Below are 18940 nucleotides of genomic sequence, written 5' to 3'. Positions count from 1 at the left end.
ATTCTAAGAAGGTATTAAAAATAATTAAAATAATAGAATTTGAAATTTATTAAACAAAAAGAAAATTCAAATTTCACAAGTGTGGAATATCTCATTGGTCATTATGCAAATAAGTCCACAAGTCTAAGAAGTTGATTCATAAAGAGCTGAGTCGATTCAGACCGATCGAGCTAAGTTTGCCTGAGGCAAAAGTCAAATTGAGTTAGTCCAGGCTAAGGTCAAGCCTAGATAGTTTGGATCAAATATCGAGTTGAGTTAGTTTTGATCAAAAGTAAGTTGTGTCGATCTTCGCTGAATGTTGAGGTGAGTTGGTCTAGGTTGAATATCTAGTTGAGCCAACCTAATCGAATGTAGTGTCAAGTCGGATTGGGTCGAAGGTTGAGTCGAATTGGGTTGAAGGTTGAGTCGAATTGAGTCAGTCTTGGTCAAAAGTAAGTTGCATCGACCTTGGCCGAATGTTGAGGTGAGTTGGCCTAGGTTGAATATCTAGTTGAGCTGACCTAACCGAAGGTAGTGTCAAGTCGGCTTGGGTCGAAGATTGAGTCGAGTTGACCAAGGTTGATAGTCGAGCTGAGTCGGTTCAGGCCAAATGTCAAGCTGAGTCGGCTCAGGCCAAATGTCAAGCCAAATCGACTTAGGCCAAATGTCAAGACGAATCAACTCAAGCCAAATGTCAAGTCGAATCAACCTGAGTCAAATGTCGAACTGAGTTGATCCGGGTCGAAACAAAGACGAGTCGTCTTAGATCGAAGGTCGAGCTAACTCAACTCGAACGCAATGATTGATTTGAGTTAGGCTTAAAATATAAATTTGATTTATCCAAATAAAAAAATTGAAATCTAAGATATTTTAACTATTTCATATAAACAAACTATTTAAAAAGTTAAAAAAATTCAAGTAATTCAAATACTATATATTTCAATTTCTTGGAATTGTTAAAATTTTTTGTCTAGACACAAGATTAAGATTAATGTTCTTTCTATTTCCACGTCATGTGCATAAAATGAAAAGGGTGGATTTTACATGTTTCTTTATGCTTATTTGAAGTTATTTGTGACGACGAATTTGTGGAAGAGTTTTATTCTCACCCTCATACATACAATTGTGAGATGAAATGACATGTAAATAACTTTTACTCTTTTTTTTTCTAATCTAACATCCACTATAATATTACATGATATTATTCTTTATTTTTTAATGACAGAAATCTTACTTGACCATCAACTACAATATAGCACCACTTGACCTTATTGAATGTAAACCAAGAGAGTTGTAGGAGGAGGTTGCTACTAAAAACTAAGGGTGGGCAAAAATTCCAATTTTCATGATCCAATCCATTTTTGCTATGATCCAATCCATTTAATATTTATTTTATTAAAAATCCAATCCGTTTTATTGGATTTGGATATCAATCTGATCTACATTTTATATATTTTATGGTTTGTATATACATACTCTAAATCTAGATTTTCAAAATGGATAATCCAAAATATCCAATCCAAAATTTCAGTTTATATTTTTGGTTAGGTTAGGCTAAAGGTTGAGACAGACTAGCCCAAATTTAGTCGTATTTGATTGAGTTGGCGTAACCCTATACAAAATTTGGCCCAGCTGGTCCTAGACAAAATTTGGAAGTATTCGGTTGAGTTCACCCCGACCCAAATTTGACTACATTGGGCTGAGTCGACCTGGACAAAATTTGATCGTATTCGGTCGAGACAATCGCGACCAAAATTTGGTTGTATTTAGCCTAGTTGGCTCCAGCCAAAATTCGGTCGAATTCAATCAAGTTGGCCCCAATTGAGATTTGGCCGAGTCGACTCTGGCCCAAATTTGGTCGTATTCGGCTGAGACGGCCTAGGATGAAATTTGGCCATATTCAAATGAGTTAGTCACAATCAAAATTTGGCCGTATTCAACTGAGTTGGCCACGACTGAAATTCGGTCGAATTCAGTTGAGTCGGCTCCGGTCAAAATTCGGTCATGTCGGCCTCAACCAAAATTTGACTGAGTTGGTCCTGGCCTGAATTTGGTCGTATTCAGCAAAGTCGATCGCAACCGAAATTTGGTCATATTTAGGCGAGTCGATCCTGACCTAAATTTGGCCAAATTCAGTCGAGTTGGTCATGATCAAAATTTGGTCGAGTCGACACTAGCCCAAATTTACTCGTATTCGGTCGAGTAAGTCCCGAACGAAATTTGACTATATTTAACTTAGTCAGTTGTGATCGAAAATTAGCCATGTTCAGTCAAGTCGGTCCCAGCCGACGAATTTAGTGGAGTCAACCCTGACCGAAATTTGATTGATCAGGCCCTGACCCAAATATGGTCATATTTGGCCTAAGTCGGCTCTAGTCAAAATTTGGTCGTATTAGGCAAAATCGTCCCTGGTCGAAATTCAGTAGAATCCAGTCAAGTCGATCTCGAGTAACATTTTGTCAAGTTGACCTTGGCCCAAATTTGGTCACGTCGTCTCCGACCGAAATTCGTTCGAAAGTCATCCAAGTTCATCCCATGCTGAAATTTGGCCTAGTTGGCCCTGACAAAAAATTTGCCAAATTTTATGGTGTCAGCCCTATGGAACAAGTTTTAAAAAAATAAATTTGAATTTATTTTATGAAAAATAAATTTTGGATTTTTAACTTGATCCAAATATTTAGATCTGGATTTAAACTTGATCTAAATATTTTGGATATGAATTTTTAAAAAAATACAATCTACTTTTTTTTTGAAAAAATAGATTTGGGTCGAAAATCTAATCCAATTATTTGGATCCAAAATATATGTAGATTGGATCATTAAAAATCCAATTCATGATCACCCCTACTAAAAATCATGAACCATTGTTTTTTCCTTGACACTTGCTTTGATTCCTTTTTCCTTTGCTTAGTTGCTTGATACCTTTTGTTGCTAAGAGTTTCATTGCATCCTTTAGTTGTTCTTAGATTCATTGCTTTTGTTGTAATTAAGATAGTTTGGAATGAAATGTAGGATGAAATAAATATACATTTTGTTTAGAGACGAACACAATTTTTTAAAATAGTTTGAAAACGAAAAATATATTTAATTTATTATTATTTACATGAATGGAATTTAAAATGATCATGGTAGATGACAAGGTAGATTATGTTATGAAACGTGAAACTATACATGAGTAAATCTTTTAGTTTGTAGAAAGTTATTTAAATCACAAATTTAATATTGAAATTAGGGACGATCAATTGAAATTTGTATTTAATAGTTTTCTAAGTGTGGATTATCAAATTAAAATCATGGATTAAACTGTTTAAAACATGAATTCTAATTTCAAATACAGTTAAATAAATTAACTTGGTCATACTATTTTAAACTATAATATTAGAGTACAATCTCTGACTTTCTGTTATGGGTTGTTCAAACCGTTTCTTTTCTGTTTCGTTTTCTTCAGAACTTAGTTCTATATTAACTAAGTTTCTGCTTTTGTAAGAGTGAGTTGATCAATGAAAGCTATATGTCCTTTTCATGCTCATTACCCTTTGTTATCTTCAATAAACTAACATGGTATCAGTTTGGTAATATCCTTCTTCGTTTCCGCTTTCTTTCTTTCTGCTTCTTGATCGACCATGGCTCAACCCAGCCAAAATCCTCCAGATCATCTTCTAAATCCGGCAAACCCTTTATATCTCCACCCGGGTGAAAACCCAGCCCTTGTTCTTGTTTCATCTCCCCTCACAGAAAACACCTTCCATCAATGGCAAAGAGAAATGATGGTGGCTCTCGAAACCAAGAACAAAGAACGATTTGTCACTGGCAGTCTTCCATGCCCTCCTATCAGCGATCCTTTCCACGATGCCTGGCGTCGCTGCAATCGCATGGTCATGGCTTGGCTCACACGCTCTATGAGTGCTTCAATCAAACAGTCTGTCATGTGGATGGATACTGCTCTCGATATATGGATCGATCTTAAGGAGCGCTTTTCTCATCCTAACAAATTCCGGGTGGCTGATCTTCAAGATCAAATCTTGAACTGCAAACAAGGTGATTCTAGCGTTTCTGAATATTACACACGTTTAAAAATTTTATGGAAAGAACTTGAATTGCATCGGTGTGTTCTTCTCTGCACTTGCTCCGTTTCTTGTTCGTGTGGTTTGATTTCCAAATTGAATAAAGAAAGGGAGGATGATTGTATAATTCGGTTTCTCAGAGGATTGAATGATGATTATTCCCAAGTACGTTCTCAGGTTATGATCATGGACCCCATGCCCTCTATTGTTCGGGTTTTTTCCATGATTCTCCAACATGAACGAGAATTTCTCCCCACCCTTGCCACTACATCATCTCAAGATCTGGTTGCGTTTTCTTTTCAATCCAATGACACTTCTAAACCTAATTCTTCCAACAAATCATCCACTGCAAATTTCAAACCCTAGAATTCGAACAAACCCAGAAATGCTAAATTTTGTGAAAAATGCAAGAAAACCAATCACACCATCGAAACTTGTTTTTGGCGGATTGGATTTCCTGCTGGTTATAAAAAGACTGGACGTGCTACCTCTTCCGGATCTAATTCCTCTGTTAGTTTGGCAGAAGTTGACTCTGATCATGCCCCACAGCAATCTCAAGTGGTTGAAGCACAATCGTCTGATCAATTTACTTTCTCCAAGGATCAATATCATGCTCTTTTAGCTCTTCTTCAACAATCAAACCTTGGTTATGCTTCTGTCAACACTGCCCAAACCTCTGTTACTTCTTCCTCAGGTAGCATTTCCAATTCTTCCCCCTGGATTTTGGACAGTGGTGCCACTGACCACATCTGTCCATCCAAGAATCTTTTCCATTCTTTAACACCTATTACACCAATACATATTAAATTGCCTAATAATACTACTGTTATTGCTTCCTTTTCTGGCACCATTTCTATTGGCAATTTAACCCTTAAAAACGTCTTGTATGTACCAGACTTTGTTGCTTCTCTTATTTCCATTCCTAAACTTCTTTCCTATACTGACTACATTGTTGTTTTTTGTGATAAAACTTGTGCCATTATACATAAATCAACATTTCAGATGATTGGTGCAGCTAAGCAACGTTGTGGCTTATTTTACCTTCAACATCCAAGTGCTTTAGATTCATGTGATTCACATTCTAATACTAATTGTATTGTACCCAAGTCTGCTACTGCTATCTCTCAAAATAAGCCCATGTTATGGCATCTTAGACTAGGGCATACATCCAACAAAATCCTGAAACATTTATCGAGCATACATAATGACATTCTTTTTTATTGTACTCAACCTTGTGATACCTGTCACTTTGCAAAACAAAAGAAATTACCTTTTTTTCATAGTACAAGCAAAAGTGTTAGATTCTTTGAATTAATTCATGTGGACATATGGGGCCCTGTTGCCATCTCTTCTATTGATGGTTTCAAATATTGTGGTAGATGATTTCACCCGTTTTACGTGGATACACCTTTTAAAATTGAAATCTGATGTAAAAACCATTTTGCCCTCATTCATTCTCCAAATAGAAAATCAATTCAATATCCAATTACAACGTCTTCGTTCTGACAATGGAAAGGAATTCCTTTTACATGATTTTTTTTCAAATAAAGGTATTTTTCATGAAACAACATGTGTTGAAACTCCCCAACAAAATAGCATTGTTGAACGAAAACATCAACATCTATTAAATGTTAGTCGAGCATTGTTATTTCAAGCACATCTACCAACCTGTTTTTGGTCTTTTGCTGTCAAACATGCTACACACATAATCAATAGGCTCCCCACTCCCTTTTTAAAACTCAAATCTCCATATGAATTACTTCATGGCAATCCTCCAAATTTCACAAACTTACGTATTTTTGGTTGTTTAGCTTTTGCTTCTACTATACTTAATGGCAGGACCAAGTTTGACAAACGTGCTATCAAAAGCATTTTTCTTGGCTTTAAACCCGGCACCAAAGGTTATATTCTTTATGATATCACACACAAATCTATCTTTATATCATGTAATGTCATTTTTTATGAATCACATTTTCCATATCACAAACCACAACATACCAGTAGCATAACTAATGAACAGTCTGATTGCTTTAGTTCCTTAGAAAATCTTTTTCCTTCTTTGCATACCAATTCTAAATTCTCATTACAGCAATCTGCCACTGTTAATGATATTGTCAGTCTAGAATCTGCATCACATGAGTCACAACAAACCACTGAATGTATATCACGAGTTTCTACTCGTCCAAAGAAGCCACTAAACTACTTAGTTGACTATCATTGTCCCACTCTTGCCTCATCTCATCTCACATATAGCACTCCTTATCCTTTACATTCTTATCTTTCCTATTCTAATTGTTCACCATCTCACACTGCTTTTTGTTTGTCTATTTCTGGTACATATGAGCCCACCTCTTTCAAGGAGTCAAATCAAGTTGATTGTTGGAAAAGAGCTATGAAAGCTGAATTGGAAGCCCTTGATCGAAACAAAACTTGGTCTCTCGTTGTTCTTCCTCCCGGAAAGAAAGTTGTGGGGTGTCGATGGGTTTACCACACCAAATTCAGGGCTGATGGTTCCATCGAACGGTATAAAGCACGTTTGGTCGCTAAAGGTTTCACACAAACAGAGGGGGTAGATTTCTTTGAAACCTTTTCTCCTGTTGTTAAACTCACAACAGTTCGGTTCCTTCTCTCCATTGCCATTTCCTCTGGCTGGTTTTTGCATCAACTAGATGTTGATAATGCATTTCTCAATGGTGACCTTAATGAAGAAGTATATATGAAACCCCCTCCTGGCATGCTTCTGCCTTCTCCACAACTAGTCTGCAAACTTAATAAATCTTTGTATGGTTTAAAACATGCCAGTCGTCAGTGGAATGCCAAACTCACTTCTGCCTTAATCCAATTTGGCTTCACTCAAAGCACAACTGATTACTCCTTATTTGTTCAGAAAACCCCCACTGCCTTTACTGTTCTTTTGATTTATGTGGATGACATAGTCATAGCTGGGAATAATCTTCACACTAGTCATCACATTAAGTCTTATCTCAATGATCAGTTCCACATCAAAGATCTTGGTCATTTAAAATACTTCTTAGGGCTTGAGGTTGCCCGCTCTCATAAAGGCTTAATTCTCAATCAATGAAAGTATTGTCTTGACATTCTTTCTGAATTTGGCTTAACAGGCTGTAAACCTGTTTCTTCTCCTGCCAACCCCTCTATCAAGTTGAATAATACTGATGGAGATCTTATTTCTGATCCTACAAACTTCCGCAGGCTCATTGGCAAGTTATTGTATCTCACTCATACACGACCTGACATTAGCTACGCTGTGCAGCAAGTCAGCCAATTCATGACAGCACCCAGAACCTCTCATCTTCAAGCTGCCATTCATATTCTTAAGTACCTCAAGAATGCTCCTGGCCTGGGTCTTTTTTATCCTGTTCACAACTCTCACAGACTCCAAGCTTTCTCTGATTTTGATTGGGCCTCCTGCAACACTACACGGAAATCTGTTACAGGATACTGCATATTCTATGGCAGCTGCTTAATATCCTGGAAGTCCAAAAAGCAATCCACAATTTCCCGTAGTTCCACAGAAACTGAATATAGGGCTCTTGCTACTGTTGCTTGTGAACTTCAATGGTTAAAATACGTCTCTGATGCCTTATTTCTAGATATACCTCTGCCTTTTTCCACCTACTGTGATAATCAATCCACTATACAGCTTGCAAAGAATCCATCCTTTCATGAGAGGACCAAACACATTGAAGTGGATTGCCATTTCATTTGTGCTAAAATTGTTGATGGGCTGATCGTTCTTTCTCACGTCTCTTCCAAACATAAACTTGCTGATGTTTTTACAAATCTTTGTATCCTGCACCTTTTTCTTCCTTTATTTCCAAGTTAGGGTTGTTCAATGTTCACCACCCAACTTGAGAGGGGGTATTAGAGTACAGTCTCTGACTTTCTGTTATGGGTTGTTAAAATCGTTTCTTTTCAGTTTCATTTTCTTCAGAACTTAGTTCTATATTAACTAAGTTTCTGCTTTTGTAAGAGTGAGTTGATCAATGAAAGCTATACGTCCTTTCCATGCTTATTACCCTTTATTATCTTCAATAAACTAACATATAAATTATTATTTTTTATGTGTATGAAATTTGAATTAAATTATGTGTAAGGTTTTTAATTAGAGATTAATAATTTTATGTATAGAAAATTTTATACTTGTATAAAGAATTTTAACGTGACAGAAAGATGACATTGATGATTTAGGAGAAGAAGACATGGCTAACATGGTGAATGGTGTGATTAGGTCAACAATTGAAGAACATGTTGCTAAATTTTTGCAGGTAATTGGATATAACGTAAAGAATCAAACTATGTCACTTTCTATCACAAAACGCATTTGGATGAAAGAGAAGCTGAGAAGGATAAGTTATCAACCATAAGTTCCCGCCAAAAGGTGTCACTGTGATTTTTTTATTTTTTATTTTGCTGCATACGGGATTTAGGATAATGTTTTAATTATTTCACAATTTGTCTTCTACTAAGAAATCTTTTTAATTAAAATAGAGAAATTTATAAATGAAAATAAAAGTAATTCCTGGAAATATGTAAAAGGACAAGGTTAAAGGTAAAAATAAGGATGCGTATTATATATGTACAAAATTCTTAAAAATATTAAATATGTTTATAAAAATAATTTTATTTATTTAAAATTTAAATGTACATCTTAGGTGTTTCTAATGTTTAAATTTAAATATATCCTTAAATCATTATTAGAAATCAGTATAAATAAAAAATATATAGGTAAATTACTGTCTACAAAGTATTGAATAAAATTACATTTAGTTGTAGAATTAAATGTTAAAATTTTCATCGTTAATTTTTTTTAGAAATATATTTAAAAATTTAAAGAGACAATGACAATGAATCATGTCAGTTGTGTCTGTCAGTTGTTGAGATATTTACAGATGTTTAAAAAAATTCAAAAATATAAACTTAGATAAAAAATAATCGAAATATTATTCCATAAAATATAAATGTAAATAAATTTATTTTTTAAAGGAAATTTAACTAAGTTATATTAAAATATAAATTTTAAAAATAAATCTTTTACAAAATAACTTCAATATCAAATATCTAAAAAAAAATTAAAATATATGAAATCAAAGTTTAGAAAATTATTTTATATTTTTAATGATACGGTTATTTTATCTATTTAAATTTTAAAAAACAAAGTTAAATAAAATGTGATATTCATTTTCATTAGTTTCATTGTCATCCTACTCCAAGCACATAATTCTTAAAAGAAAATTTATTTTCGATAAAATTTTATCAAACAAATTTTTAACAAAACACACGTGATAACACCTCAATAAAAAAAATTAGTATAATTTAAACAGTAAAGAAAAAAAATGTTAAAGTGTGTTATAATAAAAACTTTATAAAAAAGTTTGTCAAAAGTACCGAAATCCATCTTAAAATGCTTTTTGAAAGAGAATTAATAACAAAAAAATAAAAACGTAAATGATTATATACTTTTTTTTCTTTTTTTTTTATAAAATTAAAGAGAGAGGTTAACAGAGGAGAATCTGGGTGAGTAATAATGGAGTACATGGCAACCTATCATCGTACCATCTTCTGTGTACTCTGTCTGCTCTGCCTTTACCTTCGATTGTACTTATTTAAGGAAGTTCGGGGGCGGTGACGTTACGGTGTTCTGAATTCGATTGGATCTCGCGGAGGATCTTCGTCTTCGTTTTCATCAGGGTAAGTAGTTATTCCAACCCTTCACGTCGTTTCATCATTTCCTCACTATGCTTGCATGTAATAGGATTCGATATTCAGCTTCTTCTGTGATTTACTTCTAATATAATAGGTCGTCTTCTGCTTCTTCTTCTTCTATTCAATATCAATACTTTATGGTTTTTATTTTTTTCTTGTCATTTTGGATTATAATATAGAAATCCTTGAAAGTCTCGAGAAAATTTTTGGGGTGCATTAGACCGGTTCTCACGGAATTGTTCACGTTATTTGGGATTTGTCACTTTAGCTTGTTTTTTCAACATTGAGCTTCAAAAGGCCAAATGGTTCATGCCCTCTTGCGGTGAACCTTTCTTCTATAGGTTCTAGTCCTCCCATTGGTGGATCCATGAAGTTAACGTTCCCTTATAGTGGAACCTATTACTTTTCAATGTGTGGTGCTTATGTGAGTTGGAGTCATGTACCAAAGCAGTTCTGCTTTTTTCTAACTCTGGATCTTTGTGGGCCTCTATACAATTTTGTTGATATCTTGTCAAAATGGTCTTGAAATTCCATCCAATTCTCTGTCCTCATTAATTATAGATAAAGCACCCATTTTGGTCAGTAAAGACTGTGAATTTCCTTCCCAAGATATGTGGGCACCAATGCTGGGTGGATATAACCAAAGTCATTAATTTTTTCTCATAAACAGATTTAGTTAGGCTTGCGTTAACACTGCCCCATGGTCTAGTAAACAGGCTTGAACATTTCTGCTTCACTATCTAAGTTTTTTGTTGCTCTGAATTACCACAGAGAAAACCGAAGCTAGAATTTCGTGATGCAGCTCCACGGAACACCATCTGCTCTTGGATTCCACATGCCTGCTGAGTGGGAAACCCACACTCAGTGTTGGATGGGTTGGCCAGTGAGCACTGCATCCAAACTCTGTTATTAGTTTATTATTGTTATTATTATTATCATTTTTTTATTACAAGCCCGATGAGTGTAACAGGAACGCCCTGATAACTGGAGAGAGGGCGCTGCACCCGCCCAACAGGTGTTTGCGAGGGTGGCAACTGCCATCTCAAAATTTGAGTCTGTTACTGTTTGTGTTAGCTCTGCGCAGGTAAGTTAATGGTGTTAGACGATATTTTTATTAATGGACATTATTGTTGCGGTTTTGTTTGATGTTGCTTGAATTGTTTAACAGTGGGAGAATGCACGAAGTCAGTTACCTGAACATATCAGGGTGGTTGAGATGAGTATGAACGATTCTTGGTTTCGTGATTCTGGACCCACTGTGAGTTTCTCTTATTGTGCAAATCGACCTTGTGTGCTTGGATGTATAATGTATAAGCATGTTTTGTGGTTTGTTTTGTTTGGTAGTTTGTTGTGAGAAGAAGCTCGACAACAGAATCTGGTGGTGCAGTTGACAGAATTGCAGGGATAGACTGGCAATTTAATAGTTGGGGTGGTAAGCATTAGGACTCTTGACTTGATATTCAGATATTTTTATTCTAAGAGGGTTTGTTAGGGGATATAATATGATCTTATTATTCTGTGTTGATTGTTGGTTCCTTCACTAATGGAGTTTTATGAACTGTTTAGGCTTAGAAGATGGATGTTATAGTGATTGGAGTCTTGATTTGCTTGTGGCTAAGAAGGTTTGGAATGTTCCACATTTTTCTTATTTATATATTTATTATTTGTTTGGCCATGCGAACTGTTTTACCGATTTTGTTTTCATGTTTGCTAGATTTTGGGAATTGAGAAGATTCCTATATTTTCGCATTCAATTGTGCTTGAAGGTGGAAGTATCCATGTGGATGGAGAAGGTAAGAGTTATATAGTGATTATTTGCCATGTTGAAGGTACATTTTTTCATGTAGATGTCCGAACTAGTAAATCTATAACCATAACGTAGCCTTGTTTGGTGAAGTAGAGGTGCTTGTTTTTATTAATTTGCTCAATGGCCAGCCTGCTGCTGCTGTTACTTTTTAGTCAATTATTCATGCAATAATAATAATTAGATGGACAAAATTCTATATGATGTGGTCAATGGAGATCTTGTGAAATAATTAAACAAGGTGATACAATTTTTTTGAAGTCAAATATTCTTGTCCTATGTTTTGATAAATTTATTTTGATAATGTATCCTAATCAGTGGTTTATGTTTTAAGCCTTCCCTTGATCACCACTTGTATTTTTTGTGTATTCATATTATGTTTTTTAGTATCTCTTTGGTGTTTCTTCCAGAATAGCTACTAAAACATTGTTTTTTTATTTTTTTTGTTATCATATAAAATTGTAAGTCTATGTACCTAATGAAATTCCTTGGATGTCGTTGGTGTTGTTTTCTAATCAGAAGTGGTGTGAGTGACTCCTGTAATCTGCATAAAAAAGCTTGCATTAAAGACCAGTGCAAATTACCAAGGTGGAAATCCAATTTTGATTGGAGAACAGAACCTCAGCAACACCCAAAGAACTGCATACAAATTTTGCCTTATTTAAACAAGTTTTGTATACAAAGTAGAATTTGACTGGGTACTACATGCATGTTATCTGACACATAATCATCTCTAAATGAATGCACTTTTACTGCTGATTTATTCAATAACGAGGATACCATGCAGCTGTGCAAGGCAGCATTTTATTCTTGCTGTATTCATGAATGTGGTTTTTGTTAATTTCTTGTCTTTCATTTCAATTTGTCAATCAGATCGTATATACTTTGATTTACTGCTTTATACCTTGATGCCTCAATGAATTGGTTATAAATTGTACTAGTTTTTTTCAGTTTACTTCAGCCTTTTTTTCTTCCTTCAGGAACTTGTCTTACAACAGAAGAATGCCTCTTGAACAAGAACAGGAACCCTCACTTGAGTAAGGACCAAATAGAGGATGAACTTAAGGCATATCTTGGAGTCAGGAAGGTTATATGGTTGCCTCGTGGATTATATGGTATATAAACTTGACATTTCTATTGTAGATTAAGAATCTTTCTATAATGTAAGTTAGTTAAAAAATTCCCCTGCACCAGCAATCATGTGTTGTTTCACAAGGTTTGATGCAGAATTGTAGATGTGTTTCTTAGCAAGATTAATTTGATTCAATACATGCTAAAACCTTGACTTTGCGTAAAACTAATAGAACAATGGATCAATATATGGTTCTACTTAGAATCCACGATAGCAATATAATTGGTTGTAGAACCACATAATGATACTTGTATGATAATGAAACTGAAATTAAGGTATAATTGACAAAAAAATTTCCGTCTTTTGGGTGAAAGCTAATACAAAATATTGGGAGGACCCACCTGGACACTAGTAATGAGAAATTTGGAATTTTTGCCTTAATCTTGCCAGTTAGTTTTCTATAGAAAGTAACAACAATCCGATAGATATTTTATCTTGTTATGGTGTTCTTATAATTCTATCTTTGGGGATCCTTATGTTGTTGCTAACTTCATTAATTACTTTTTTCTTTTGCACTTTAACTCCATTTGAGGCTGCAAATTTTATGAGCACATGTCTGTCCCTCCGTAGAGATGAGCTTGAAGTATTAGAGTACATATCATAGGTTCAAAGTGGCTTGTAGATTTTATCTATCCCCCAAATTCTAATATACTGCTTTTATGCAGGGGATGATGATACAAATGGTCACATTGATAACATGTGCTGTTTTGTGAGGCCTGGTGTGGTTATACTGTCTTGGGTTGATGATGAAACTGATCCTCAGTATGAAAGATCTATAGAAGCTTATTCTTTGCTTTCAAGTGAAACAGATGCTCATGGTAGAAAGTTTGAAATCATTAAAATCCATGTTCCCGGTCCACTCTATATGACAGAGAGCGAGTCTGCTGGGATTTCCCAGGTAAACATTTTTTCCTTTTCATGTAGTTTTTCTGTTCTTGGTTGAAAATAATAACAATGAGAAACAAAATACCCTTTTATCATTATTATTTCATTTCATTAAAATTAAGAAATAATTATCATATTGACCCCATCACTGCAGAAGTAATCTTTAAATTTTACAATGCATAATTTGTTGATGTATGGTGTAATATCCCATTTTAGTAGTATAGAACTAATAAAATAAGACATTTCATAATAATAGTTAAAGACAAATTTTATGAAATAAAAAATATATTAATATAGTACTTTTAGAGTTCAAACTAAAAAAATATACCATTTATTCAACAACATCAAACCTTTAAATATACAACACCACTCATACATTTGTTGCAATCTCACAACTTTAACTAAAGACTTCTCATCCCTCAAAGGTGTTTCTAAACATGCCTCTTCGTCTGCCTCACCAAAATGGTGATCATCTCAAAAGAAGAAAACAACACAAGACCTGTGCAAGGGTAAACTAGTATACAAAAGAGTTATCTTAAGACCATTAAAACATATCAATTATAAGTCATACATAAACAAACTTCCTTAATTCACATAATTGCTCATAGACAGTTGACACTAAACTCAATTATCCGGATACATGCATTAGGAATTGGAATCATGGGAGACTTGCAGTTGTGGTGGCCTCTACTGCTCTAGCCATTGCCAATGTGTTTTATCCTACCACACACAAGATTAATTCATGATCATCTAAGGTCATTATCCTGTTTTAAACTATGACCTCCTGCTATTCTCATCACATGAACCATTCTACTCTATTTAAGTGTGAGTGATCATTACAGCTTCAGGATGTCACCTTACTTGAATTCATAATCCAATGCATACACTAAAATAATACCACCATAAAATCTCTCCATGAGACTCATGAAATTACGTCAAACACATACAATGCTCATATAAATATTGACAAACTCATCATCATCACAATTCCATAAGAATATTGTCACAATCAAATACATCATTAATCATGTTTTCATATTCACATATCACTAATTCCATCTCAAATTCCAAATATCAAACAATCACATATTTTCCAACAACATACCAAGTAAAGTCTTAAAAATACCACATCATTCATCCATAGCTTCATAGATCATATTTTTTAAATTAACTCAGTCAATCACATGTTAAAAATAAGGAATTAAAATTCTGCAACATTCTCGCTTGAGCTACAAATTCTTGCTTGAGCGACAGAGGCTCTCGCTTAAGCTAGAGATTCTCACTTAAGCAACATGGACTCTCGCTTAAGTTAAAGATTTTCGCTTAAGCTAAAATCCAAACAGAGAACAAAGTGAACTTCGAGCTATTTTTCCTTGAGCTAGATTTCTTTGGCTCGAGCGACAGGGGCTCTTGCTTAAGCTAAAATAGTAGATTTTCACCTGTTCTCAACATGTAAAGCTAGAAAACAGAAACCACCACAATTTACATGCACTCATCAATTCAACACATAAAAAAAAAAACAATTTAATCTATAAAATTATAACATACAAGACAAATTTTACATCCATCAAAAGAAATAGTTTCTCTCACCTCGAATGTAGACCAATATTGAAACAACGAACCCCAAAGATGATTTTGAGCACCAAAATCCCAAATCAATCTCGAGAAGCCAAATCGAAGGAGTCATAGAGAAAAATGAGGCTTTGATCAAAATTCAGGTGGAAACAAAAACTCCAAACTAAAAGAAGAAGAAAGTTATATTTTTACCTTACACGAAGGAAGAAATTATTCGGTGGATTCGAAGAAGACTCCGCTACGAACTCAAAAATTGTCTCTAATTCAAGAAACGATGAAGATTCAGATGAGAAAGAAGCAGAAAAGCGTTGGGTTGAAGTGGAGTTGAGAGAAAAGAGAGATGCTTACGTTTTTAGCAACTAAGGCAGTTGAGAGTGTGTTTTAAAAGAATGAGTTTTTAAATATGGTCATCAATTATGGAATTTTATGATGTCATATTGCAGCTCATTCTTTTTTTGTCCGTGTCTCTACAGTCTTCCTTTCAATCATGTTGCCCCTATATTTTTCATTAGTAATTGTTGTTAAACTATAGGAAAAAAGAAAGAGAGACTGAGTTAAGAAAAAACAGTCAATACAATAAATTTAACTTAGTTGTACAGTGGCCTTGTTATCGCTGCCTATGGTAACAATGTGGTCCATGTATACAATGAGATAGACACATCCTTGGGAAGAATGACAATAAATAGACTATGAACCTGCATAGACAACATACCATATCAAATGACTTGCTCCATATAGACTTTTTCATCAACATCACCAAGTACAAATATTTCAAACAACTTTTAGTAACAGTGATTTGCAATAGTCGGTTGTATGCTTAACTGTGATATTCTAATAATGGCTATGGCGCTATATATACTGATAATGTGAAGATGAACATACTGAGCTCAACGCAACATCGATACCTGATGATACGGTTAAAGATTGTTGTGTTCTGTTTAATGATGAATTATGAACCAGATAGATTCAACTTCCATTTAATGCTTGTTATGTTATAACTTTATATTTGCTAGGAGGGTGAGGCTAAGCCAAGACCTCCTGGTACTAGGCTTGCTGCTTCCTACGTAAACTTTTACATGGCAAATAAAGCTATCATTGCACCACAATTTGGAGATAAAAAGTGGGATGATGAAGCTATCCGAGTCTTATCTAATGCCTTCCCTCATCATGAAGTAAGTAAAACTGTTTGTTAAAAATAGTGGTAGTAGCAGCATTATATTAATTTTTTATATTGTACTCTTAGTATATATAAATCTGTAAAATTCGGTTCAGTATTTTGCATGGTTCTTATCACTGATGAGTCCAGATTCTGAATTTGTTTGTGTTATCAAAATATATTTGATGTTGGTACTTTAAAAATGTTTTTAATATATTTTAAAACTTCAAAATTAATATTAATCAGTGTATTTTGAAAGCACGTAGAAGCAAGACATGAAACCAGAGAATCTAAATTCATTACTACTGAGTCACATTTTCAAATGTTTGTGGGTTATTAGGTTGTGGGAGTTGAAGGTTCAAGGGAGATTGTTTTGGGCGGTGGAAATATACACTGCATTACTCAGCAACAACCAGCAGTTTAATCAGCCGCCATGTCAATATTCATTGACAGGTGGTATTGTTGTATTGATGCTTTTAGGTTTTCAGAATGACTATTTACTCCAAATGAGGAGAAGTATGTTGCAGCTTGGGTGGAAGTGTATGCTATTTAGATGAAAAACCAAGGAAAATAAAACCTGATTATTTATTTTAGATCGGGATATCGTGGTTACTCTTTAAAATAAAATTTAGTTATTTCACTCTTATTTTTCAAAGGAATAATAGTTTTTATTTTGCTACCAAGTTGTAGAAAATGAATGATCCTGGGTGGTTTTTGGCGTTCAGGCACCAAGTATTTGATTAAAAAGCAGTGCAGATCATTGTGTAGTTCTAGAAATGAAATAACAAAATTTTGATATTCCGAATTAAACTTGCACCTGTTGGAAGATATCTCGAAATGTCTCAATCAAATACTGTGCTTTTTGGGTTTTGTATTAGTTAATGTGTGAAAAAAAAAATATTGTGAATTTGTAGAGGCTGTAAAGATGTCTATTTTTTTATATCTTTACCTTGCCCTGTAGAAATTTCTTACCATGTCTTATGAATATGTTTTTCTTGCATTTCAGTAGTTTTTAATTGTGATTCCATAAGGACTCTTTAATTTAAAGTAAATTTTAGCATTTTTTTAGAATTTATTTTTAATTTTAGATTTTAGAATATACAATTTGAAATTTTTTTTTTAATTTTGAAATACACAATTTAAAATACAAAAATTATATTTTAAGTAATATATTATGAAGAATAAATATATTTTAGATTGTATAATTATAAATATATTTTATTTTATATTGTAGGATATATAATTTGAAATAAAAAATTGTATTTCACATGAAATATTTAAAATATAAAAAAAATAGAGGTGCCTGTTAAAACTATGAGGTCCAGAAAGAAGTTGCCATATTTTATTATTAGAAACCCTTTAATCCTACTCGAGCTCGATTTAATCCATAAATTGAGTCGGGTCTCATATTTAAAAAAAAAACTAATTTTTTTTTTAATTTAGTTCATTTGAATCGGTGATGAGTAGGATGTTAACTCGACTTACACAAATTATTTTATCACGAATTAAAACTAAAAAAAATGATATGTTTAAGTTGGATTCACTTTTATGTGAGTAAGTTTGTAATCTCACTCGATTTATTATGAATTGATCGATTAGTTTGTTGATTTATTTATAAATGTTTTATCTTTGTAACTTATTTTATATTCTATATATTTGTTGCAAATACAAAGAAAGTGAACTAACAAGATTCGTTTTTTTATAGTAATTGAATCAAAGTATTTATTTAATTATTTAAATATTATAATAACGATAGTAATTCAAAATTATAAGAAGTATATACTTTGAAAAATAAATAAATTAAATATCTAAATTATTTAAACATTATTAACATTATAGGAGTTAGAGAAATCAAATCGTAAACTTATATAATTAGAATTATTAAATAATTATATCAAAAAACTTATAAAATTGAAAAAAAAATTAATAAAATTTTGTTATTGGAGGATTATAAGTTAATTCACTTTCAATTCAACTCTGTTTAATCTATAAGTTTAGTAAGTTAAGTTCAATTCAACCCAACCTAATTTGAATCTGTGATGAGCTACATTGATTTACATATTAAAATTCATTTTGGCCTTTTTAGTAATGAATTGCATCGATTCACGTGTTAGAAATCAGTTTTACATTTCTAACAGTGAGTTGGGTTAAAAGTTATTTTAACATCTCATTAAAAATAAACATATGTTCCAATGATTATATTTTTAAATAGATAAAGTTATATCTTAACGTTTATTAATTATAACTTTTAACCTAGATAATAAATGTTTGATCCAAGAATTATAAACGATTTAAAAGTTACATGTTTAATTTTCATTAGGACAATTGTTCAAAAAGAAAGAACAAATGAACTCAATCATGATAAAAAAATACAATTCATAATAAAGTTGATCTTGAACAAAGTTTGAGTAAAAAATCATTGGCAAACTAATATTCCAATCCAATATTTGAGATATTTATTTCTAATTCTCAATTTTTACAATTTTTAACCCCATAATTTTTATAAACCACTCACACTTAACCATTACACTAAAGTTAAGAAGGTCCTGTAACAAAAATTAAAAAAATATTTTAATTATTTTAAAGTAATGATATATTTATTCATTTAGTTATTTATT

At 33.1% G+C, this 18940-nt stretch overlaps 1 protein-coding gene across 1 annotated transcript; it reads left to right on the top strand.

Annotated features, from left to right (window-relative positions):
* The first annotated feature begins 9566 nt into the window (after window positions 1–9566).
* Window positions 9567–16968, top strand: LOC114175197 (agmatine deiminase). The gene is made up of 11 exons (XM_028059961.1): window positions 9567–9755; window positions 10542–10653; window positions 10741–10854; window positions 10939–11028; window positions 11115–11202; window positions 11337–11392; window positions 11485–11563; window positions 12555–12689; window positions 13372–13604; window positions 16180–16338; window positions 16663–16968. Exons 2-11 carry the CDS (start codon window positions 10567–10569, stop codon window positions 16744–16746), a joined length of 1125 nt encoding a protein of 374 aa, XP_027915762.1. The 5' UTR covers window positions 9567–9755; window positions 10542–10566; the 3' UTR covers window positions 16747–16968.
* Window positions 16969–18940: the final 1972 nt, after the last annotated feature.

This window comes from Vigna unguiculata, chromosome 3 (genome assembly GCF_004118075.2).
Source record: "Vigna unguiculata cultivar IT97K-499-35 chromosome 3, ASM411807v1, whole genome shotgun sequence".
NCBI classification, from domain to species: Eukaryota; Viridiplantae; Streptophyta; class Magnoliopsida; order Fabales; family Fabaceae; genus Vigna; species Vigna unguiculata.
This window is presented reverse-complemented; position numbering and strand designations above follow the sequence as displayed.